Source organism: Leptinotarsa decemlineata, unplaced genomic scaffold (assembly GCF_025532065.1).
Source record: "Leptinotarsa decemlineata unplaced genomic scaffold, Ldec_3_MD MMD2_tig00026299_RagTag_RagTag, whole genome shotgun sequence".
In the NCBI taxonomy this organism is placed as follows: Eukaryota; Metazoa; Arthropoda; class Insecta; order Coleoptera; family Chrysomelidae; genus Leptinotarsa; species Leptinotarsa decemlineata.
Window position 1 is genome coordinate 671,116 of NW_027412676.1, and position 26,931 is coordinate 698,046.

The 26,931-nt window shown below is 34.9% G+C and overlaps 2 protein-coding genes across 5 annotated transcripts in view; one reads left to right on the forward strand and one right to left on the reverse strand.

Moving 5' to 3' along the window:
- The window catches only part of LOC111512334 (uncharacterized), a 236,630-nt gene that overhangs the window by 203,662 nt on the left and 6,037 nt on the right, over positions 1–26,931 (forward strand). The window lies entirely within an intron of this gene.
- LOC111508471 (apolipoprotein D) lies at positions 1,879–25,842 on the reverse strand. Its single transcript, XM_023163975.2, has 5 exons — positions 25,660–25,842; positions 21,716–21,846; positions 16,276–16,367; positions 7,935–8,027; positions 1,879–2,070 (listed from the first exon to the last, which is right to left on the reverse strand). Exons 1-5 carry the CDS (start codon positions 25,780–25,782, stop codon positions 1,934–1,936), a joined length of 576 nt encoding a protein of 191 aa, XP_023019743.2. The 5' UTR covers positions 25,783–25,842; the 3' UTR covers positions 1,879–1,933.

A 26,931-nucleotide genomic window follows, 5' to 3' on the forward strand; every position in this document is an offset into this window, starting at 1 on the left:
GAAAATGTCAAGCTTCCAGGAAACAGTCTTATACTCTTTCAAAATATCCTTATTACATCGATAGATTTCGTCAATGTTTTTATTGCCTGGATATTATATTGCTCTTGATCTTTCATTTTCAGACATGCTACAGTAACTTTCCATACCACCAGATATATACTAGGAAATAATAGATGCAATCATTTTCATCCTTCAATATATTCGTCAATGTAATATTGAGGTTGGGCCAAGTAAAACCATATCCACTTATGTATCCACGTAACGAACAGTGACTGTTACAGATGCGTTCTAATAAATCTCATTCAAATAGAATGACGATGTCGAGTTAACGTTATTGTACCCGATTTCTGAAAGAATGAAATTTCATACACAAAAGGGGGCCCTCAAGAAAGTGTATCATATTGGGAGGTAACCATAAACAGTTCAGATTTCACGTGTACGTTAAGTGTAGGTGATTTGTAATGTTATGTATTAAGTGATATTTGGATATATTCATGACAGATATTTACTTTATAGGTATGAATGATAAACAAATATTGAACATATACGACGCGGGTATTTCTGAAATTGGTTTCATCCAAGGAAGGTGCGCTTTTTGGGTATCGTGCCAGAGAAATGTCGAAGGCAATTGTGAAAACGAAACCGGTAAACAATTACAATGTTATTTCAGAAAACAATCTGAAAAATTGTCTGCTGATCAGAATCAATTCGAAGTAGGGCACAAACATGAGTCGTCAGATGGAAAGCAGCATAACTTCTTCTCGACAAAAGCCAGGCAATGTTTCGTATGTGGCAGAATGAATCGTATGGCAAGTGCTTGTGTTAACAAGTATTGCAGTTGCCACAAATGTGGCGAGAACGGGCATTCGGTGTCCCAATTCAGGGAATATCACCACATTTTCGCAACTGGAAATGAACATACAGCTGTAGTCACAGAAACCTAATTATGCAGTGGACGAAATAGAATACCCCTGCCGGGTGAGGTATCATACGCTTGCGCTTCAGCGATGATTCACCCAAACCAGAGGTAAAAGAACCTGCATGGTTGAATCTGATGTATCGTCATTCACAGGTGATTAACAAATTCCCTCATATGAGAAGGTTGCTGAGGTCATTGAGGTGGGAGGCTCACACCTCAAACATCCGAGAAACTCAATATTTACTAATCAAATGGAATATCTTCATTATATCATCACAGGTACGCAGGAATACGACTTCGAATCTGTTCATCTGATCTGGTCAGGAGTATCTGAATGATCTTCTTGTCTCTTGATACCTAATATATTTTAACAAAGCCACATTAATTGGCTTGCTGTTTCATATATTACATTCGATGCACTCCCGCTGATATTTTCTTCTGATTACTTGAGTTCGTTTTATATGCCCTTTTTATAAATACATTTTCAGCCAGTACACTCCTTTCGGTGTTATATTCTGGAAATCATTCATAAAGTTTTTCTATGCCTAAATATGTTGTTCCAATACAAAATTCTTAAATTTACGAATTCTTCATTTTGGTGCAAAAAATCGAGATTCATATCTAAATGACAGTCTCTTCTTCTTTCAATTATGACACTGAAGGCTCAATTTTATTCTGTATTCCATTTCTAATTACTATTAGGAATACATGTATAGGATGTAGTTACATGCGCTTCAAATTTAATGGGGAAAAGTTCACGAAACTGAAAAATAAGCAGAAAAAATTTTCTTTGTTACACAATTACCTGATCACCAATCAGTGTACCTAACTGCCTAGGGCTGGAAGAATTTACCTGCATAGTATTAGAATTACGAAATATTTTCCACTGCTTTCAGAGGGTGCATGGAAAATTTGTTGGAGAAGGAATTCTGGAAGGATAGTCAGATATATTCACAGGGTTTGATAAATATTTCGTTTTTATTCGAATATGACTTTTAACAATTCTAATATGGATCATTCTGCTGGACAATCTTTCTGATCATTCTTCATGAGAAAAGCTTTCGAAACATTTTGTCTTTTCAGAACACCATATGCTTTTTCCATTATATCTCTAGAAGGTTGTCGATCACGAGTGAGGATCCACACGACTCCTGTAAATATATCACAAGTAAGTTATAAGATATTCACGTTAAGAAGAGAATGGTAATTGGTAATTTTGTATATCCAACATAACAACGTTAAAATGCCCAATGAAATGCATTCAATAGCAACGAAACTGATAAAATTTTATTTTGTAAGTTGCTCAACCGATAGTGAAATTTCAGATATTGCCGATTCGAAAGAAACTCGAAAACTGTCAGTCTTTCTTTTTTTTTTCAGAACTAATCATTTCTATCCATGAGACTTGCGTATAATCAATATGCTTAAAGCATTGTCGAAACAGTCTCAACAAATTTGTATTTCAACTAAGTTAGTTAATAGTAATTAAGGTTGATAGCAATGAAACAAATCAACAATATAAAAAAGTTCGAAATAGTACACATGTTGGCAATCCCGTAACTTGTCCCGTAACTTGTCATCTTGTGACGTCATTCTCTTTTTATAACGTGAATATCCTATATACATAAATATTCTAGGGAAAAGTGAAGAGTTTGTCACAGTTGAAGTATTGAAAAAGTATTCATTATTTTGTGGAGATCAGTGTATAATATTTTGCGTTTTATTATTTTCGTTATACACAACATATCATTATCTGAAATTTTGTTATTGATTCCTATAGATTACGTGCACTCTCGAACCACGTTAAGCTATCTTCATATTAACCTAATCTTATCTAACCTTCACCAAGTAAAAAACATGGTAATCAAACTTCGAAAAAAGTATTATTTGGAACTCTGTATAGATTTTTCAGGATAGTGGGAAAAAATCTTCGAATTCTCATACTAATATCCATTATTCGGTCAAATGTTATTTGGATTCACAACAAATGAACCACAACTTTTCAAGCCCGCAGTTCATCAATTCGATGTTTCATCTGTATTTGACAACATCCGGCATGCCTTTTTATGAGTGGACCATAATTTAACGTTTTTTTTTTTTTGATAATTTCAGTATACCAAAGATGAGATTATTTGCATCATGCTTAAGATTTCTAGCAAGAATCAAATGTATCAAGAAGTTTCTCAATATGTCAATACCTAATTGTAGAACACGGCATCAGGATACAAGACCATATTCCGAGACTGCTAATCGATAATCAGATTTAGAGAAATCAATAAGGTTGGTATTCTTGAGTCACTCGTCGTTCACAATATATGCGCAAGAGAATCACCGCAATCTATCCTTGACAGAGTTTTGTGGATACAGTTTGTGGACTTCAAAGAGAACATTTCGATATTGTCCCCGTTTTTTTCTTCTCTTTTCGGTCAACATTCGTCTCGCCAGGAGTTGAAAACTTCAAGACAAATATCGTTTTGCTTCTATTGGTTGATAATGATTAAAGCTTATCGCCCACTTGTCCGGCACAGCACAGCACGGCACGTCCCGTCAAAATACGGATAGGATTGGAACAATGAAAATGAATGGACCAGCGCCTACTAAGCCCGGCACGGCACAGCCAAGACCGTCCGCCGCCGGAAAGGCTTCCAGCTCTCCGATCGGAAATACTGGAAAAATTTTCTCCTAGTCTTCTTTCAGATCGTTGAAAAGAGGATGAAACTCTCCCAGGTTTACCCCCTTTTGATAAATGGGATGGACCGACAACATAGCTTTTTGTGACTATTTCCCTTGAAATCTAACAAACAGCACCTTCAGTATGCTGGTTGTCGCTGGACAAGTGGGCGATGCTACTACCCGTCGCCATCAGGCGACGGACAGCGCCGTGCTGTGCTGTGCCGGACAAGTGAGCGATAAGCTTGAATCATCTTCATTAGCTTGTGTTCATTGAAATCGGCATTTCTCATTCCACATTGCCTACAACGGATCAGATATTTCCTGGAGCGTATGGCAACACCGGTCTCTTGTTATATCGTTAAAATGTCGTAGGCGGCAATAAAACACCTCTAGGGCCGCGTAATGTTGATGGATATAGGCTGAGACCCCATACGTTGAACATGATGATAGCAGGTGCGTTAGGGTCTCAGACACCTCGTTGCAGGCGGCTCTGCATCTTGTGTCAGCCATCTTTATACCGACTGTGATAAACTGAGGTGTTGAAAAAATTATTCTGACGGCCAATGATGAACCTCTCAGTTCCCGACTCCAGCACACCCGATCTGAGGAAAGTGACTGTCGGACGCTCTAAGACCCCATACCTTGGTTTATCCTAGTGTTGCCGCAGTAGTCAAGTGATCTCTGCAGAATTTATGTAGGCTTTCTGCCAGACGGATTTTAACTCGGCGACAGAGTTGTGATCACCTTGTTCAGTGTCAAAAACTAAACCGAGTTCATAAGCTTACCGCAGCTGCCTTGAAGAGAAATGCTTCAATTGCGGCCCTCTCATCATCGTGGACCATGCATATTATCATTATTATTATGATTATTATCATTACCAATAGGTGAGCTGGTCGGGAGCCAAGACACATTCAGGAGGGGGCGCAAGCATTCTTCAACCAATGACCACTTCCCACTCCATGAGTTATGTAATCTTAGGGCCACACCGGGAAAAATGATTGAAATCTGCCTCGGAATTTTCATTTCTAACGAAGAAAATTACTTCAGTTTTATTGAAAATATACTCTCTCTATTGAATAATTCACATCCCCGAGCGTAATTTCAGTAGGCAATGTACTTTTCATTGAGAATTAAATATTCATCTAATATATATGTGTGAAATCATAACGTGTTATTTCATGTGAAGAGAATTACTAACTGGACGATGGGTATTCCCCCTTAGTGAAATGTAAATTTTCGCCATCTCTTTATCGAATTTAAAATTACGCTTGTATTTGTGAGCGATTATTGTATTGTTCATTCTTGTCTACAAAAGCGCATCGGTTTGTCTGACGTGTGCATTAGAATATTTTTGTTGTTGGTGAAAATAAATAAAGAAGGTGAGTACATTTCTTCTAAAATTTCAGTAACTAGTCCAATAAACAGATGAATTCATTGAGTTTTCTCGTTGTGCATTATAGAGTGTTTTTTTTATTACAAGTATATCCTAACCTCACATCGCGAATTATTTCATACTATATGGAATAGAACAACACATTTTAACTGATTTTCAAATAATTACAGAACATATATTTGAAAATGTTTGTGATAATTACTGAATGGTATTGAGAAAAAGAGATATACTCGATAGCAGTGGCGTGACTCATCAGTGACGCCGTATGCACGATCCATTTTAAAAATTAATTTCGATGAGGAATAAAGTTTCGTATTGGTGATTGCAAATATCGGACAATGTTAAATCGTAATTTTATTCACCTAAAAAATATATGAACGTTTTATTAGTATTTCTCATAATTTTGAATGAATTTGAGGATTTGTGATTCATATTATTGAACTTGAAAACATTTTTGCGATGGGAGGCAAGTTGGAACTCAAAATTGAAGGAATCGAGAAACACTTTAGGACCTTTTTGTTTCTGTTGAAGAGGTGAACAAAACATTTCATCACCACTTCATACCATATCATTATAGCTATATTTGCTATATTTCAGAAAATGTTGGAAAACATTTGGAAAAATCTAATTTTTTATTTGAACGGTTGAATATGTATCAAAAATTTTTGAGAAATATTAATATTGAAGTCAAACCAGTAGTAGTTTTTCTCTAGGAATGTGTGTTCGTCAACTTACTGTGTTTTTAGATTACTAAACCTATTTATTTGATGATATTCAATTTCTCTTTAGGATAATAACAGCAATTGAGGAAAAAAGAAAAAGAAATATTACTTTCATTTCTATTTCCGAATAATACCACCATGAGCAAGAAAGAAAATGTTTTAATTTGAAGAATCGTTTTTTTATTTTGTACTATTATTTGACTTTTTTGAAAATAAAAAAAAAAATTTTTGTTGAATTTCATTCCAAGAATGTATATGAACTAATTTTGTATATACATATTTTTTTTAATATATCAATGTGTAATATGTCTTGTGCATTCAATTATCTAAAGTATGAGGAAAAATGGCCACTTAAGAGTCAAGAGTCAACATCCGATTGAGGTATCATTATCTTCGAAACTACTCTGAATACGGACCTTCTTTCAACGGAATATCCCAAGGTAATATAAACCCGTAAATGAAAAATTACACCGTAAAATTTTATCGGAGTATAGAATTCCACTGTGAAATTATATAAGAGTGTAAAATTCTACTGTAAAATTTTGTCAAGAGTGTAATATCTCGATATAAATTTATATCGCAAATTTACCCTATAAAGTTTTATTTCAACACAAAAGTACACTCAAAATGAAAAATTACACTGAAAAATTCCACACTTGTCTTTGGGGTAGAATTACAAAATAATATCCCGCATGGAATGTGGGATCACACACGAAAGTAATTTCTCGCTAATATGGGCGGTAATTAAATTGCCACCGGTACCGGTGGAAAAATTTTTACCAGTGCATGGCAGCCTTCTACACTTGTCCGAAATGATTCTGAAATTCGATAGGTCTCCAAATACTCCAATAATCAGAACAACCACCTCAACAGTGTGATCTGGATAAAGTCTGCGGAATTCGGAAAAATTTTCATAATTTTTTTTTCGATATTTTATTCCTGTTTTCTCTTCTGTTTGGACAATATTCGTCTCATTTGTAGCTGAACAATTCCACCATGTATATCGTCTTGCTGTAATGGTTGAGAAAAACTACATCAGGCTTATTAGCTTGTATTTCCAATGAATTTGGCACTCATTAATCTCCATGTCCCACAACGGTTTCTATATTGCATCGCAGCATAGGACAACACCGGTATCGTTAATACCGTAAAAGTGTCATAGATGGTAATGACCACCCTTGGGGCCGCGACACGTCGATGGGTATAGGCTGAATACAAATAAAACAAAATGTGTACGATTTCATAATAGACAAAAAGAAGTTAGTGTCGTTGAGTTCGGTGACTTAGAGGCAGTACATAAGATCGTCCGATTTTTTGGTTTATATATACACGAACATATTTCCTGGGGAGAACATTGTGAAATCTCAATCAATAAATTGAATTTTGTTTTCTCTCAATCATGTAATTTGAGATCAGTTCTGTCTAATGATCAGTTGATGATGCTCTACCATGCCTTTGGGGAAGGTCTTCTAGAGCAAATGATGTATTTGCTGCACGAAAGAGAATACTCAGAGTAATGTTTACCTTACACGCTCTCCAAAGTTGTCTATGAAGTTTGTGCTCATGTATTCAGTAACTATATCAGTTTTTCAACTGGATCTTGCATTCATAAACATGACACAAGAATAGAAAATTAACTGAATATACTCTTTTCTACGGTTCAAATATCCAAAGAATCTCCTAACTCACTAGGTCCTTAATTATTCAATAAATTACCAGACTATGTAAGAAAGAGTCAAACCTTAACGTATTTTAAAAAATATCTTCAACAGTTTCTAACTGAAAAATGCTAAAGTTAGCAGAGACCCTAATAGGTATTTGTAAATCGTTTATGATCCGTCAGTTATACATATATGTGTATATGTGTATTTTTGCTTATATATGTATGAATGTCGCCTTATTATGTTTACTGCTTCCCTTAATCTTAATTATAATTTTAGATATTTTAATTTTGTTTTTAGATATACGACTACTTCTTAACAATACTTATATTGTCCTTCTGGAGAATAAAAATTATTATTATTATTGAAATTATGTAATGGTGACTCCGATAGCGTTGTCGGTAAATGCGACTATCTAGTGAACATGAGGACTGGGTTGAAATCAGTTCGGTCTTATTTTTTCAATTAACTCTTTCTTTCATTCATTTCTGCGTACTGCAAATCCAGTATTTATTATTGGTATTACAGAAGATACATTTTTTTCGTGTAATTTAATATTTACTTACGAGCAGAAAATGGTCCCAATTCAAAACATGACCATACTACGGAGTATTTTCGGTAGTCTGTATCCAATACCCAATATGGAGCATCTAATTGAACTACAAAAAAAAAACAAAATTGTATTAAAATTTTTCTAAAGAAATTTAGTGTGTGGCATTACTTGACTTTTGACATCAATTTGCCTAATTTTCATCATAGACATATTGGTAATATTATAATTCAACTAATATGTTTCCTATTAATGAATCATATTTTCAATCAAATGAACAATGATGAACACTAACACTATTGGAAACAGGTTACATGGTCTACTAGTCTACATGAGAAAACGAGTTGCGGTTAGAATTAATACCATGACTCAGATATTGTGATATCTATTGGAAACACATTTTTCTCACCAGAACAAAAATGCTGTCTCTCGACACGCGTTTCGCTAAACAAGTCAGCATCATCAGTATGAAAACGCTTGAGAAAGCTGTTGTATAGCAAAACGCGTGTTGCGATTTCGTAAAGGGTCTTAACTCTGTCTACCCAACAAACAAAGTAACCCAAACAATAATAGATGCGTAATGAGTGCATGGTCACCACTAACATTTGCATCTATTGCGTAGAATAAACAAGCCTCCGTACGGTGGCCAATCAGATTCAACTGAAATCGGTTAGCGGATTTCATTCAGGTATATCTCTACAGTGTTGGAGTGGTGAGTTACATCTTAACGCCTGTAGTGGGTACATACAGTGCGTAAAAGCCAAATGGAATAAATTCATTATTTCGGTTACTGTACATATTTGAGAAAAATACCGAAACACGTCAAATGTAAATTATAATTTGACATTCTTCAACGTATAAATGTCACCCCTTTCTTCAATCACCTTCGAATGACAGGTATGACCCCAAATATTTGGGGTCATACCAAAATGGAAATTATAGGTTTGTGATATATCGTTTGAAAGGTCTCTTCATTCTCTATTCAAAAAAGTTATAGCTTTCAAGTTTATTGCAACAATTGAGATGAAATTGATTGAAATCATGTGGTTACCGAAATGCGATAAAATACAATCAAAAACTAAAATGTAATGCAAAACGTATTGAAATGTGGAAAATGAAAAAGAACTATGGATGTTAACGAAGTAGATGTTCAATATGTTCACCGCGAACGTCTTGGCAACATCCTTATCTCAAATGAAACTGTATTCTAACATTATTTAACATATCAGACGTGACCGACTTAATCGCAAGCGTTATTCGTTCTTTTAACTCATTCAAATCTGAAGGTTCAGTTCTGTACACATTGCTCTTCACATATCCCCATAAAAAAATCTGATGAAAGATCAGGTGATCGTGCTGGCCGTTCAATCGATCATCGCCTCCCTATCCACCGATTGTGGAATGTTGTATTGGTATTGCCTGACATCAACTTGGTAATGTGGTGGTACTCCATCCTGCTGAAACTATAACGTATTCACTGGAACTTGAGGTTTCCTGGATCAGGATATAAATTTGCTAAACTCAAAATGACATCATTTTGAAGTAGTACCAAATAATTATCGCCAATCAAGTTGCCCTCAATTAGAAAGGAACCAATGATATGGTTTCCTACAATCCCTGCCCAAACATTAACCCATTGAGGGTATTGCGTGTGTTCTTCCCTCATCCAGTGAGGATTTTCCGTTGACCAGTAGCGGAAATTTTGCCGATTAGCATGACCGTTAAGAGACAAAGTACACTCATCAGAAAACATCTAACTGAATGATATTGTTATCCAACATGTCCATCATTTGCTCACAAAAATAAGTTTTTCTATCAAAATCGTCTTCCATGAGCTCCTGAATAGGTATTATTTTATAGGGATGCATTTTATTTCCTTTTAATATATTTACTATCGATGTATGGCTGATATTCAATGTAGTGGATGCCTGTCTACTCGATGCACGTGGGTTTTCACCAAACTCAATCATCACATCTAATTTGAGTTCATCACTCATTGAATTGGCAGCTGCTTTTTTTATCTGCATCACAAGACCAAGCTCTATTTTGCTTATTGTTCCTTGAGATATGGGCGGTAAATTAGGAAATTTCTCATGAAATAGGCGGACTACTTCCTGTTGTGTTTGGGTTTTATCTCCGTAACCAATCATTTGTAAAACTGTTATTTTATGCATTTCCGTTAATTTAACCATTTGTCAGACTTGAAGTTAAAGAACTTTCAACTTAAATCCAAATACTGACAACTAATGTGTAACATACAAAAAAAGTTGACAAGGCGTTTTAAACTAACGTTGCCACGGAAATTACTTACAGTTTTTCAAAGGATACCATCTAAAAACAACATTTTTATGGTTTTTGCTTACTCTCTTATTATAAATACCCCAAGATGAAATAAGTTTTTTAAAATATGTAACGTAACCAAAATAATGAATTTATTCCATTCAAAATTTTTAAAATGTCAAGTACTGATACGGCTAAAGAAAGTGCTAATTTATGTCCCTTCATTCCACCTGAAAAATTGTCCTATACCCAGTTGCTTTATTTATTCGGATGCATCTAGAAATTATTAGGTCTCAATAATCTCCAAACGACGCGCGTTGAGAGACAAACGTTTTCGTTCTCGTGAGAAACAAGTGTTTTTATAGTCCGTTCATAATTTGTTGATAGCTCACTGCAAGTTTGACCCTCATTAGAGAACTGAAATACAGAGAGGACAGCTAATATGATATAATAACAAAAACCAAACTAAAACTGGCAGTTTAAGATGTTTTCGACTAACCCACCTTGTATCTGAAGAAATACACTACAGCTATGAAACTTTTAATCCGATTATGTAGGTATTTTGAGTGGAAATGAGTGACCAGTGTCGTAGAGTATATGATTAAAACATTAGTTACTTTAAATAAATAAATATATTAATATTCTTAAACTGTAGGTACTGTAAACTGTATTTTTATTTTAAAAAAAATTCTTTATTTCATTCAAAAATAATAAGTTACTTGCAATTTGTAAAAGATACATTTATTTAATTAATACTTATTTTTAAATGATATAAACTACGATTACTTACAAAACTATTCAAATTCAAAATAAACAGGATCATCTTTGGAATCCAAGTCGTCTTGCAGGTTAATAATTAGCGGTTGTGTCTCTACAGTCGCATCAATTTTATTGTCAAGATCCCACATTTTTTGTTCTTCTTCTATTGCATGTCTTACTGCATCTCGCCAATTTTGTTATGTAATATGTTGTGAAGACTCATATAACAATTCACGTACAGCTTGTATTTTATATGACGTATTTTTTCTAGCCACATAGCTTTTCATTTGTGCCCAAATGAGTTCAATTGGATTTAATTCGCAGTGGTAGGGTGGAAGTCTAAGGACTGTGATGTTTCGTCTTTCCGCCATTTTGTCAACTACGTATTTCTTGAACTTAGATTTGTGTTGCCGGGCAATTTTTAAAAGTTCTGCTTTAACCATTCCATCTTCGTAAGGCAGGGACTTATTCCGCAGCCAGTCAATGATATCCTGTTTTTTCCACGCAGTCGTTGGAAGTCTTTCAACTAGTCGTGAATGATAAGGTGCATTATCTAATACTATAATTGAGTTTGGTGGTATATGTTCAATCATCTGCTCAAAATACTCTTCGAAAACATCAGCTGTCATCTCCTCGTGATAGTCTTTTGTGCTTTTGGATTCAAATTCCAACAAACCATGCAAATCTTTTTCACTGCCAATGTGAGGAACTATTAATCTACTGCCTTTACCAGAGGGTGGGGAAATACCAGTAGACCAACCTTCCATAAAGGCTTGCCTGGAGCTTGATATATTTTTATCTGTCCAAATTTTTGTGAGAGTATGACCTGCGTTTACCCACGTTTCGTCCTGATAGTAAATTGGCCTTCCTTCAGCCCGAAATTTTCGTATAGATCTTAGATACTTTCTTCTCCAACATATTATCTCTTCCCGGTCAATCAAAAGTGATTTTCGGTCTGATTTCTCCCACCGGAAATTTAATTCTTTTAAAACTTGCCACAATTTGGTTCGTCCGACATGAGGCAAATCCGGGTCGTCTCTAACTTCTTGTAAAATTTTGTTTAAGTTGGGTATTTCTTTTTTGTAAAAAAATTCGTGAATTTTCCTTCGAATACCATTTTTGGCAAATTCATCAATTTCAATAGGTTTTCTCCCCCTCTTTAAGTATTCGTTTGTATTTGGGTTAGCTATACCTTTTTTTTTCTTTCTGATAGGAACCTATATATTGTTGACTCCCCTACGCCCGTCATGTTGGCACAACTCTTAATTATGTTCTGAACAGTGTTTGTGGGATTCTGAGAAACCAGAGCATCGTGAACGTTCAAAACAATAGTCTTCTCTCTTGGTGAATAGACAGACTTACTGACTGTACGCAACAGTACCGGTGTAAAACTTGATGATGTTGATGATGATGACGAAGCCATCGCAAGCAATCAAACAAAACAAGCAGGAACGAAAGGTACGTATATGTTTGTAGGAATATGAAAAAAAGTTACTCACGCACTGCACAAAATTCGCAAAATAAATATTAAAGACGTTAATTACTGCCGTAGACGCCGAAACACAAAGGAGCCGTAAATTAAATGCGATTAAAAAATGTACTAAACCAAAAATTATTTTCGTTCGTAACAACTTCACCCTTTCAAGGCAAGTTTCGAATATAAACTGAAGCTTTATATATAAACAACTCAGGAACCTCCGCCTATGATTTTACGAGTTTTACGACCGTTTTATGACTTGGGCCCTCATTTTGTGCTATCGACAAATTATGAACGTAGTAGATTCATTTCATGCCAGATGTTTCAAGTTCTTATTGAATTTATTGATATGTTGAACTGCAAAAATGTATAAGAAAAATAGTTCCTACTGATGATAATTACTGCCCCAATGGTTATAGTCACTGGAAATGTATTAAATAACTTGTTGAGAATATCACCTCACTGATAAAATGGGCACAATGCAACAGTGTTGTGGTTGATAACTTCAGATCCATCAGTTTTTCAGTTTGTCATAATATTAGGTTAGGTTAGGTCCAAAGTGAGTGGGTCTATTTGACCCTCCACCGTAACCCGCGAGGGTTTATTGTGGCTCACACCTACTCACACTCGACCAAATAAACGAAGCCGATTAGTTTATATAGCGAGTGGTCTTTCAGGTCAGATGGTCAGAGTACGGTTCTACCGAACTCTAAAAACCTGATTCGGTCCCCAGCGGGGCAGGCACAAAGTATATGCTCTGCTGTTTCATCGTTAATGAGGTAGTCGGATAGTCAAGTTGTAAGATTCCTTCCTTGATACCCGCGACAACCTTCCTATATGAGGGTTTTTGCATGTCAGCTATACCTGGCGATGCCTTAGATTCAACCGTGTAGGGCTTTTTCGCCTCTGGTTTTGGTGATTCATCACTTGGGGGAAAACGTTTGCTGACCTGTTCATGAGGGGTTTGTTCCTCCATGCCATAATATTTGAGGAAATTTTCATAGATATCGAATTCAGCATATCATTGCTGTGCTTTTTTCTCATATCATCATTCATGAACAAATTTCAATAATTGATGAATTTTATTATTATTCCTACCAGGAATAAATCTGGGAGTATTTGGTTCTCAGTAGTTTTTAAATTTCAAATTCGGAGATTGATGAGTTTTATGGGGAAACAATCCTGTATATTCCTAGAAAAGAAAGTCTCTAGCCTAATTCTGAAAAAAATTATTGTATGTCTACAACCTACTATGTGAGTTGTTTAGAGAATAATCTGTAACATACAGGGTGTTCCTAAACATCGTGCACATACGAAAGGGGGTAGTTCTTTGGCTTATTTCATAACTGAAAGTTCATATAATCATAGGTCCGCAAACGCTTCGTTACCGATTTACAGGGTGTTGAAATTACAAGATTTTTCTTGTTATTTCTTTGGAGCTCCTGCAGTTTTTGAGATATTGAGCTCAAATTTGGAATCTAGATTGCCTTATAGGGCATTCATTAGTGGGTTTTGTCAGATGGTTGTTGATTCTACAAGGTGATATTTTTTCAGGAGTCATGTTCCATTTTCTCCCCCTGAACTTTTTTACTATGCGCCGCTGGTAGATTCTAAAATACAAAATGAATTTTCCGTTTTATTTGGAAACTTTTTTTGTTTAGAAACTCTTTTTGTTTCTGCGACCGTTATCGAGAAAAAAATATAAGATTTTTTGTAGAAATGATTTTTTTACAATACAAAAACCTAAATAATAACAATTAAACTGCATTATAACAAATGTTGAAAGTGACCCCCTCCTACCCTCATACATGCGTCCGCTCTTCTTCTCATTGATTCCCGTACTCTTGCGAAGACTCCCGGAGTATTTCTTACAGTTTCAAATGCATTTATTATCCGATTTCGTAAGTCATCCACGTTATTCACTGGTCTTGTATACACTAGAGATTTGAGATATCCACATAGGAAAAAATCTAGACTATTTAAATCAGGCGACCTAGGGGGCCATAATTGAGGTCCACCCCGTCCTATCCACTTATTCTCATACACTCCGTTTAAATATATCCTAGCCAAATTAGAAAAATGTGCTGGGGCGCCATCGTGCATAAACCAAATTTGATTTCTCAACAAAAAAGGCACGTTTTCGAGTAACAAAGGCAATTCGTGTTGCAAAAAATGTCTGTAGAAGCGACCATTAAGTCGACCAGGCAAAAGGAAAGGACCAATCAAATGATCCCGTAGTATACCAGCCCATACATTTAATGAAAACTGCTCTTGAAAATGTGCTTCTACAATTCCATGTGGATTTTCTTGTGCCCATATGTGGTTGTTATGAAAATTAATAATGGAATTCCATGAAAAATTGGCTTCGTCAGTAAAAAGGATTTTACAGTCAAAATCGGGGTCATCTGCTAGTCTATTAAGGTACCACTGGCAGAAATTGATCCTTAAAGGGAAATCTTGTGGAAGAAGCGTCTGCACTCTTTGAATATAGTAAGGGTATAGTAGAGACTCGCGCAATATTCTCCAAATAACCTGATGAGTAATATTTAAATGTTTACCGATTAATCTGGTGCTAGTACTGGGATGTTCTTCTATTTCATTTAGAACAGCTTCTTCGATCTATGGAGTTCTAACAGTACGTGGTCTACCTCCGTCACATACCTTTTCATTAACACATCCAGTTTCTACAAGACGCCTATGGATATTCGAGAATGTTCTTTGATCAGGTATTACTCTATTGGGATAGCGCTCCATGTACAAACGTCTGGCTTCTCGTGCATTTCCATTCGCAAGACCATAGATAAAATGCATCTCAGCCATTTCAGAATTGGTAAAAATTGACATTGTTTGAGATTGTAACGAGTAATTAAAACAATTAATTTTATACCGTACAGTGTCAAACTAAAACCTTAAATAGGTCCGAAAAAAACTCCTAAAGAAAACAAAACATTTATTTTGTATCGTAGAATCTACCAGCGGCGCACTGCAAAGAAGTTCAATAGGAACTGCAGGAATCGCCTTTATTACTCGAACACTTGCCTCTTTTGTTGAGAAATTTGATTTATGCACGACAGCACTCCAGCATATTTTTCTATTTTGTCTCGGAAGTGTTTACATGAAGTGTATGAGAACAACTGAACAGAGGTTTTTGTATTGTAAAATAAATTATTTCTACAAAAAATCTTATATTTTTTTCTCGACAACGGTCGCAGAAACGAAAAGAGTTTCTAAACAAAAAAAGTTTCCAAATGAAACGGAAAATTCATTTTGTATTTTAGAATCTACCAGCGGCGCACAGTAAAAAAGTTCAGGGGGAGAAAATGGAACATGACTCCTGAAAAAATATCACCTTGTAGAATCAACAACCATCTGACAAAACCCACTAATGTATGCCCTATAACGCAATCTAGATTCCAAATTTGAGCTCAATATCTCGAAAACTGCAGGAGCTCCAAATAAATAACAAGAAAAATCTTGTAATTTCAACACCCTGTGAATCGGTAACGAAGCGTTTGCGGACCTTTGTTCATATGAACTTGTAGTTATGAAATAAGCCAAAGAATTACCCCCTTTCGTATGTGCACGATGTTTAGGAACACCCTGTATAAATAACTGTACACAAACATTTATAATATTGATACAGTGATAAATTTCTGGAAATACCGATCAAGTCACCACATTATTTGAATCAAAGTAAGCGAGCAAGCTCAAAATATATATATATATATATATATATATATATATATATATATATATATATATATATATATGAATCACTGAGAGAAATATTGTCATTTAGTTTTACTAATTGAAATAAATGGATCGTCAACAATTTACTTACATGGAACTGAAGGAAATCGGACCAAAAGTTTTGCTTCACCGGAGTCAGAGTCTAATCTAGCGTTTCCGATAATAGAACTAGGGTTTCCTGTTCTGAAACATTGAGAATAAACTATTTTCTTTCAATATACTAGGCGCACACAGAAAAAAATACTGAAAATGAAGAACCCGAAGAATGAATAAAACATTTGTGAATACTGATCGGAGCTCTTTAGAATAAAAAAAATCAAGTGGTCAGTACAATCGATATGGATGGATCATTATTTGAAGATAATTTTCAGAGTGGAAATGCACGATTTGTTGAAATTATATGATGGATAAAACTGACATCCTTATCCAATGGAGTATCAGTCGACCGCTATTCCTACTCAAACAATTTGGGAGAAGACACTGTTGCTCAGAAGCTTGAAGATTCATGTGAAGTCTTTTCCTGGCTGTTCTACTTTAAGGAACCCTTTTGATGGCCTACTCTGTAAACCTCTGGAAATTTCATCAAAAACACATTTCAGTTTACGAGATGTAATATAGATCAGAGTGGACTTATCTTTTGCATTTTTTAAGCACGGTAATAACGCATATCTTCAGATGCAGACAACGCATATATTCAGTACCAGTGATGCGTTTTCTCATTAACATCAACAATATCAACAATTTATTCAAAGGTTTTCTTCTAAATACAAGACTTTTTTCTAGTTAGCCTTGACTTACTTTGCGAATGAACAAAAAATAACTGTTTAGAAGTTTGTCGAGAGAATTTCAGAATTGCAGTGTCTAGAAATCAACAAGTATCGACATTATTTCATCCAAGCATCGGATCGTGTTGAAACTCAAATTCGAGGCATTGAATATTTCATATGTAGGTAGGTAGGTCGAAAGTGAGTGGGTTTATTCGACCCTCCACCGCAACCCACAAGGATTTATTGTGGCTCACACCTATTCACACTCTGTCAAATAAACCCAGCTTCTTAACGAAGCCGATTAGTTTGTATGGTGAGTGGTCTTTCAGGTCAGATGGTGAGAGTACGGATCTGCTGAACTCAAAGAACCTGATTCGGTCCCCAGCAAGGCAGGCACAAAGTATATGCTCTGCTGTTTCATAATTTTTCAGACAGAGGCGACACATACTATCTTCCGACAGTTCAAGTCTCTGCATATGATAATTCAAATGACAGTGACCTGTGAGAAGGCCTGTTAGACATCGTAGTTCAACCCTACTGTAGTCCAAAAACTGTTCGGAATCAAGTTTCGAAGGGTGAATGAATGCCTTGGAGTGAGACAATCCTGAAAGATTCTGTCAGAAGTCCATAAATCTTCTTGCCATCCAGGTGTTCAGGGTTTGTTTGGCAAAACCCAAAGCGATGCCAATGACAGGTTCTGGTCCAATGAAGCCGCTTGCAGCACCCTCCGCTGCAAGAGAGTCAGCAGCTTCATTGCCTTCCAGGCCAGTATGGCCAGGAATCCATACCAGAGACAATCTGTTAAGTCTTCCTTTCGAGGAGAGTGGTTTTTGGCAGTTTGCTATCTATTCAGACGTTGCTCGGTAGGAGCCAAGAGCTTCCAACCAACAACTATCTGCTCTTAATATTTCCTTTTCCCGGAGGATCCGGTCCTCTGTACTCGGGAATAGTACTTCATAAGGCAGTTCGTAGTTGACAGGTGGAGGTATGAAGTCAGAGGTCATTTCCAGAATGCTGTGACTTCCAATGTCAACCAACAGTCTGTTGCACTCTGCATTGAATTGATGTGTGTATACAGGGTGTCCCTGGACTTCCTCTTTTCCTCTCGGGAATGTATAAATGGGGTCAAAATATTACCAGTACTTCATATAACTTTTTTTCCTAAAAGTCTTCGTAACCAAGTTACGGGCCCTCGAAGTTACAAAATGAAAAATGTTTTTCTGATAACTTTTCAAGTGAATATTCAAAATCATCCAAATTTTGGTAATTGACTAAACAAATGAATTCCGTCGATGAGCTTTCATGCAGGAGTCAGTTGTTTTGCTACAAAGTCAGGAACGGACTACCCCCGATGGTCCACACCCCAAAACTTTGAAATGACAGATATTTTTTAATATTTTTCAACAAAATAAGGTTACTTGGACAATTTCCTGAATGAAAGTACTCGTGTGGAAAGTCGATCGGAGCAACGAGTCTCGATAAAAATGTAGTTCTACTCGACGACATCAAACCCGCTCGTCCACCATTATTTGAAATGAATAATTATCAAAGCAGAAATAATAACGTTAATTCAACAACATTCAAAACAGGAATAATACAAAGTATGCTAAAATGAAGTCGTAAACAAAAAGTACAGTACCTATATGGAAGTTTAAGTCACAATTGTGATAGCAGATATTTTTTCAAAAGAAATATCAAGTTCTGTAAATTCGTGGTGTTTTTAAACTAACAAGCTACTCTACTATGAAATATCGAATTCATTCCATATTTTGTATGTACATAATACGTGTGGAATAACCACGTTTCGTGTTGATCAGTTATCTGAATCTCATGAAACTCAACATTCGAATGTTTCAAATTCTTCTTCACAGCTAAACTGTTGAGGAGTTTCACTGATAATTATAATTTTATGGGAGAAATTCTTTAACACGAATCTAAATTTAGCTGAAAAAGCGCACATCGGAAAAAATATTTACTATACTAATAAAAAGCAAACGAATGAACTACAAAAACGGCTGCACATGATCCAGTGAAAAATATCCAGGGAATAATATTTCTTTCACAGATGTTGACAAAAAAACCTTTTAGAAAGTTTTGATAAAAAATGAGAAACTGGAATGCGATTTTGTTTTGTTGAGTGGTGCGTTGTCATATGACTATCATTGTATTGTCAATATTCTATAGGATATTTTGAAATTTTTTGATATAGCCGAACAGTTTACATTCAATGAATATGCAGATATGCATATATTTTATGGACGAGCATTTTGTAATGCTGCAGAAGCTCGTCGTCTGTATTCCGAGCATTTTCCCAATCGAACGGTACCGTCAAGAGAAACATTCGAGCGTGTCGATCGCAGCTTGAGGGAGACAGGTATGTAATAATTGATAAATAATTCGAGCACGTTGTTTTATTTCGATATTATTGTAGGTACAGTTTTGCCAAAACGAGGTGGTGAGGGCGCTCCTAGGACTGTACGTACCGTTGTATTGGAGGAAAATATTTTGGAAGCCATCGCTGATGATCCTTCAATGAGCATCAGAAATCTATCAGAACAGTTCCATACATCCAAGTCCACTATTCATAGAATAATTAGGGAACAACTGCTCCACCCATTTCACATCCAGAAGGTACATGCCATGACACCTCAAGATTTTCCAGCACGACTGGAATATGCCAATTGGTTCATGGATAGGCAAAGAGAGGATATGACTTTTATTAATCGAGTTTTATTCACTGATGAACAGGTTTCAGTAGAGATGGAGTTATCAACTCTCATAATCTCCATATATGGGCCGAAGAAAATCCCCATGGGATATTGCAAACCAAACACCAACGGAAATTCAACGTGAATGTTTGGGCTGGTATCATAGGAAACCATCTTATAGGACCATTCGTTCTACAGGACCGATTGAATGGAGAACGTTATTTGGAGTTCATTCAGAACGATTTGAATGGACTTTTGGAACATGTTCCATTGCAAACCCGAAGAGATATGTGGTTTATGCATGATGGCGCTCCTCCTCATTTTAGTTTGATTGTGCGTGACCATCGGAACCATATTTTCCACAATAGATGGATTGGTAGAGGTGGGCCATATTCATGTCCATCGCAATCTCCGGATTTAATTCCATTGGATTTCTTTCTGTGGGGGCATCTAAAAAGCCTTGTTTACGCTACACCTATTCACACAAGAGATGCATTGTTGAATAGAATAACATTACATTGTGAAACCATACGAAACGACCCTGGAATGCTATTTCAAGTACAGAGAGGGTGTCTTCGCAGACTAAGAAAATGTATAGAGAGAGAAGGTGGTCATATCGAGCAGTTTGTGTAGCGGATTTTTCATTTCTGTTTGCTCTTGAGGCTCTTGAGTTTCGTTAGTTAAACGTGTTTGCATTATAAAAATTCGTTATGAACATTTTACCTATCATTTCCATTTTCCTTAAAAACTAATATTTTCGAATAATGGTAGACATCTCAGGATAAATGTTGTTGAATTAACGTTATCATTATTATTTCTGCTTTGATAATTATTCATTTCAAATAATGGTGGACGAGCGGGTTTGATGTCGTCGAGTGAAACTACATTTTTATCAAGACTCGTTGCTCCGATCGACTTTCCACACGAGTACTTTTATTCATAAAATTGTCCAAGTAATCTTAATTTGTTGAAAAATATTGAAAAATATCTGTCATTTCAAAGTTTTGGGGTGTGGACCATCGGGGGTAGTCCGTTCCTGACTTTGTAGCAAAACAACTGACTCCTGCATGAAGGCTCATCGAAGGAATTCATTTGTTTAGTCAATTACCAAAATTTGGATGATTTTGAATATTCACTTGAAAAGTTATCAAAGAAAAACATTTTTCATTTTGTAACTTCGAGGGCCCGTTACTTGGTAACGAAGGATTTTAGGAAAAAAAGTTATATGAAGTACTGGTGATATTTTGACCCCATCTATACATTCACGAGAGGAAAAGAGGAAGCCCAGGGACACCCTGTATATTTCATATGTACTCGCCAATTTTATAGTTGATTCAATTTGGAAATGGAAAAAATGTCATGTCTGCAAAATGGATCCCTATGTGTCTGAATTTTGACCAGAAGCATGTCTAGATAAAAGAATTCAATTCTTGCTTGGTTTGAAGAACTGTGTTGTAACTGTGTTGTTGCTGTGGATAAAACTTGAGTACACGTCAACGATTCAGAAATAAAACAGAAATTCACGAATGGGTTAATAAATTTGATGTTGGAAAATCCGCTTCCTTTTTTGGTGGATTGCCAAATAAATCATGATTTCTGGAAATGGTTGGAAAGATAACTATAATTATTACCTGACGTTACTGCCATTCTACGAGTAAAAATTATGGAGAGAAGAAGCGAAAAGATGAGATGAAAATTTCGGAGGCCTACCTTGTAGAGTAAATTATTTCTTCAAAGGTAATGAGGCATTGCAGGTTCGCCATAGTGGATGTATCAAACTGAATAGTATAATGAAACTAAAATATTTCAACCCTAAATTCTGTTTTCTTCCATAGTTGACTAAAACATTTTTATCACATCCTATAAAATGAAGCTTTCTGAAAACACGATGAAAAAACAAGAATTGTATATATCATTTTCAGTCTAAAAATATACGATATCAATAAATATTTTCATTGAAGTTTATGTAAACTTAGAAAAAAGTTCCCTTTTCTCTCTGTTTTCTTTCAGAAATGATGTTTGAGTAACAAATAGACTACATGAGAGGCATACTTACAAAATATTAATCTGTTTATTGAATACTTTCACGGTGCCATTAGGGTTCGCTGAATATTCTGCTGTAACGCACTTCCCACCAATTTCAAAAATCGTTGGGTATTTCTCCTGTTCATACCATTTTCCCAAATACTGAAAAGGAATTGAAAACTCAGTTCTTAGATGAAATCAGTAGAATTGGTTGTGGGGTTGTTGACACAGATGAAATAAGAAATAGCATAAAATGAATCAATCACATTACCTCATTAATATAAATAATATAGCGCTAATTGAATATTGTTGGGGAGGATTTGTGGAAATTTCAATATGGAAGCGAAGCTTCTATAAAGTGTTATATGGACTTGAACATTCGAACTAATATACATGAGTTTCTCAGTATATTCGGTTATTCATAAAAATATGATAGAATCCCTGGTAAATAAAAAGTCTCTGAAATCAAATCATATTCATTTCATGGAGCTGGTTCAATGTCATGGAGACACATCAAGCGAATCAGCGATGTTCGATTATATTCCCAATCTTTTAAAAATATAAACGTATATGATTTCTACGAGATTTATAAAATACTATTCCTGAGGTGAAAATCATCTTCAGAAATTGCAGCATGTTCATTTTTCGAAATAAAAATAACAAACGTGTGCATCTCGAGACGCCTAACAGAAGTGATAACTTAAACCAATCTAACATATCAAACCAATCAAACAGCAGATTCAAGAAACATGACTTGATACTCAGACCAACACAAACGAGTATTCATGACAAGGAAGTTTTGTTAAACAATATCTTATTATGTGCTGAAGATATGTTTATATAATAAAGAATTGAGAAATTCATTACGTCCCTCAAAGTTCTGAACAAATTTCGTAAGTGTAGGAAAGGAGTTTCCATGAGAACATCTCTCCAGAGAAATTTTGAATTTGTGGTTAGATGTATAATTTCTGATACATGCGATTGTGGTGGCCTACATAGGCGATTTCCTATTCAGGCGTCTCAAATGAAATTTTGTCAAATAATCTCACGTAGAATATGCATAAATATCTGTATTTCTCGTGAAAGTACTGACGTTGGTGAAGGTGTGAATTAATAATTGGTAGACATAAATGCAATTTAGAGGTCATATATTGTTGTCCAAGAATGTTTCTTTACAATTTTCACTATATTTTAGAGTAAAAATATGCACTACGCTTTCGTAGTCATTAGTCATGTCATATAATTGAAATCAGAATTTAATGTTTTGAATGCTAAGTAAATTTCATTCAGTTTTTCACAAATGAGGTTGATTGCTTCATTAAAACCCAATACAGATTTCATTAGTATGCCCAAAAGCTGTGTATGTTGTTTAGAATTCATGAGACATCAGCAATATTGAAATCAAAAATTTTTATATTTCCATAAGTTTTCACAAAATGTATTCGTGAAATACTTGTATATCATGAGATTATTTCGACACTGAGAAATTTTTTTCAATACTGAAATAAATTCCGTTCATCTTCTTAAACACTTTTCGCAGTAACAATGATGTTGGTGTCATCAGAATGAACCCATAGGTACTTAGTATGGGTTCTTTTGATAAACTCTCTTTAGCGGCAGCGCGCTTGTGCCGTAAAAACCGCGCGGAACCTTATTTTCAACGTCAAATTAAAATTATAAATAATGGATAATGAAATTATCGGAAATTTCCTCCTCATTAACGAGATTTTTTCAAAATTGCTCAAATATTATTATTTTTCAAGTTATCATCGAAAAACAATACCATTTTTTCAATCTTATTTTGTTAGTAACAATTGCAATTTTTTACCTGCACCAAAATCTTTGAAAAACATTTTTCCAGAGGTAATTCTGAATCGAATGAGCTATCGTTCATATTTTTAGGACCTTTATCACTAATTTTTATGTTTTTGAACTTGTTGATTAGACTAGTACCCGCTATTTGGGTTTTGGAGTAGCCTGAGAGTACAGTCCTCGCCGCAACTAGCAATGAGGGTTGATGGGAAATTATTAGGTCAGTATGATAAAGCGGTATTTAAGTAATTGAATTCAAATGAGTTTGTTCAGCAGTCTGTATTGTATTTAATTTTGGGTTCATTGAGGAAAGTTAGAAAGACTTATTTTGAAAATGTGATTTATTTGGGTTGAGGAGCGAATTTCGAAATGAAAATTTCTTGTAAAACATTAACTTCAATAAAATGAATGAATCCCAACAAAAATATAATTGAAGTTATGATCAAAATATTATAAAGGTTCAACTCCAGACAGTTCGTAATCGCTTGTAGAGTTACCACTATCCTCACTGATACTATCGTTGTCACTTGAATATTTAAAATAATTTTGTCTATTGGGCAGGTTCTTTCGAAGCATTAAATTTTTCGAAACTTTTAGCGTGTTCGCAACGTTTTTCCACTACTCTTGAGGAGACGAGGTGAAGAATTCGTAACATAAACTCTCAACAGATTTGAAATTGAAGTTCACATATTGTGTCAGTGATGCCAATACCAATTATATTGAATTCAAATCTGGATTATCAGAAGGCAATCTGAGTACAGTATGTCCATGATTTTCCACAATCCTATTAATTTCATACAACTTTAATCGTGGTCTATGGATTTTAATAATGGAATAGAAATCAATTTTCAGCTCATCATCTGTGAAAAGTCGTCTGGAACAGTATCTTATCTCATTTTTCCTCAAGGACATGGTTGGGCACTTTTCATACTAAACAGTGTGATATGAGACATTGTCTATAACCAAAACGCTTTTTCCTGAAAGATTGGGAATTAATATTTCTTGAAACTACTTTTATTTATTGTCGTGATTCATTTCGATATGATAGTCGCCCAATTTTGAATTTTTCACAAATCCATTTTCTCCTCTTGCATTTACAATTATAAGTCTCTGCCCTTTTGAAATTGGTGCAAGCAAACGTTCATTCAAATTATGATTCAAATTCTTCTCATGTACGTGAAGCATGGATATATAAAATTCAAGTAATAACCTAAGCTTTTCCCAAGTTAAACAATTTCAATGTCAAATACCTAGTTCAGATTAGTTTGAGTTATCACTTATATCGGGTGTCCCGAAACGCACTCGTTTTTTTATGACAGTACCAGTTTCTTGAAATTTCGCTACTTGTTGACGAATGTACACGTGACTTACATCTCTCCGGGTGCCTCGGGTTGAATACTTTAGTTGTTCTTAACAAACATTGATCTTCTCTACCATAAATACAAATCATTTCCACACGTTCAGCTGTGTTGTACACCATTGTTACAATGTACAATGTACAATGTATCGCTTAAAGTGAATAAAAGCAAAACAAAAATACCTCCTGAAAACGAATATTTCAAACACCCCTTTTTTGTTACTTTTACTCATCAACTGAATCAATTTTTTTTTCAGGTAGAAATAAACAAAAATAGTACAGGCGTAAAATGTTTGAGAGTGTTAATTTTGATGCTACGATGGTAATAAGAATGTTTTCAAACAATAATTAACAATTAATAACAATTAATAATAGAAAATAAAATCTCAATTTGAATAAATTGTTTTATTCAATGAACCAAAACTTACTACATCGAATGTAGCTTTGTAGGGTACCATTGAAAACCTTTTCTTAGAAACTTTTAGATAACAAGAAGGGGGTTACCATTCAATAATAAAAAGTTGGGGTAACTGGGGGAGACGGGGAAGTGGAAACAAGTTAGCTATTACATTATTTTGTTTCCCTCTTCCTCTGAAGGTGAGCTTGGTTGTTTTTTCAATAAACAACAGTGGAATCATCAACCTGCAATTCTATAAAACAATAATGAACAATACAGTTCCAAGCACTGTCTACAATTTTTTCTTATGTTGAACTGATCAACTCTGAAAATGAACACTCAACGAATCTCACCACGATTACCTATTCGTCCATCAAAATCAAAAGTGAATCTCATATTCGTAACTAACCTTTTCAACGTTGAAATGTTGAACGACTTCTACAGGTGGACACTTTCCTAAAGATGGTATTTGTGCGGAAGCATAATTAATATTTATAACTGCTAATACGAAAGAAAATATAATTGACGTCATGTTAATTCAAGTATCTTCTTCCTACACGATGTCAGAGACCTACTGATTGACGATGGCATGTAGTTGGGAATATATTTGAATTATCTTAGACCTTGAGTTTCGTAAGCAATGGTTAGAAATAATAGTGCAGTCGAGTAAGGTCGAACATAAGTTTCATTGTCGATTTAGGTGAACAATTACGAAACATATTAGGGAATGAATAGAACGAAGATGATGATTTGAATTTTGGATTTTGGCAATGACAGCCAAAACATGGCATCTTGATATAAAATGATAGTTTTTAGTACAGTACCACATTTGTTGACTCATAAAGTTATATGTGATACATAACCTATTTCTGATGTTAGTTGAATGATATAATCAGTGTCATTGGTAATTATTATTTTCCATTAATTGCTGCCAATATTACTTGAGCGCTAAAATTGAAAAGTTATTTCAAGAGATCAATCGTAAGCGGCACTATGTGTTGACACATTAACATATTAATATTATTTCGCAGTTGATAAAACCGAAGGATTTCTGTTGATTTTGAGGGCCTGCTAGAATTCCCAGGTAGATATCAGATGTAATAAATCCTTCAAGTATCACATGAATGTTAGCAGTTATAATTTCAAAAATATTTATATTTCATTATCATTATTCATACACATAGTTCAAAAATTTGAACATGTTCAAAGCTAACTGTAATGACAACATATTTCATCCAATCAATCATTTATACAGCGTCTGAAGTATTTGAAATTTAGTTATAAAGTAAAGTACTAAGAATATCATTAAGATTTTCAATATTTGTTTTTTTTGTCCAAACAGTTTGCGTTTTCGTTAACTTGGATGATTTAAAGAATGAACATTTTGATCGTATTTTTTTCAGATGTAGAACTTTTGCTCCATCGAATTTGATTTTGTGTCCAGTTCCGCCCAAAACTTTCTTCAATTTGAGGTTTTTCTACCTGATAATTTTCTAAAATTGTTACAATATAATTTGATTTACAATCATTGGAAGGTATATTATGAGCAATGTTTGATTTTTCTAAATCAGGTTTAGAAATTTCCAGTTTCGATTCAAGTTTCTCAATAACTTTATCAATCTTCCTCTTGAAGATGATCATTTGGTGATCGAAACACGTTACGAGGTGTTAGAAAAATGGT

Bases quoted from the DNA above. Each gene is read 5' to 3' on its own strand.
- LOC111508471 (XM_023163975.2), bottom strand. From the start codon at position 25,782: ATGACGTCAATTATATTTTCTTTCGTATTAGCAGTTATAAATATTAAT. The intron at 8,028-16,275 runs GTAAGTAAATTG...TTTTTTTTGTAG, and splicing joins CCGATTTCCTTCAGTTCCAT to TTCAATTAGATGCTCCATAT. The intron at 2,071-7,934 runs GTAAGTAAATAT...ATATATTTACAG, and splicing joins ATTGGGACCATTTTCTGCTC to GAGTCGTGTGGATCCTCACT.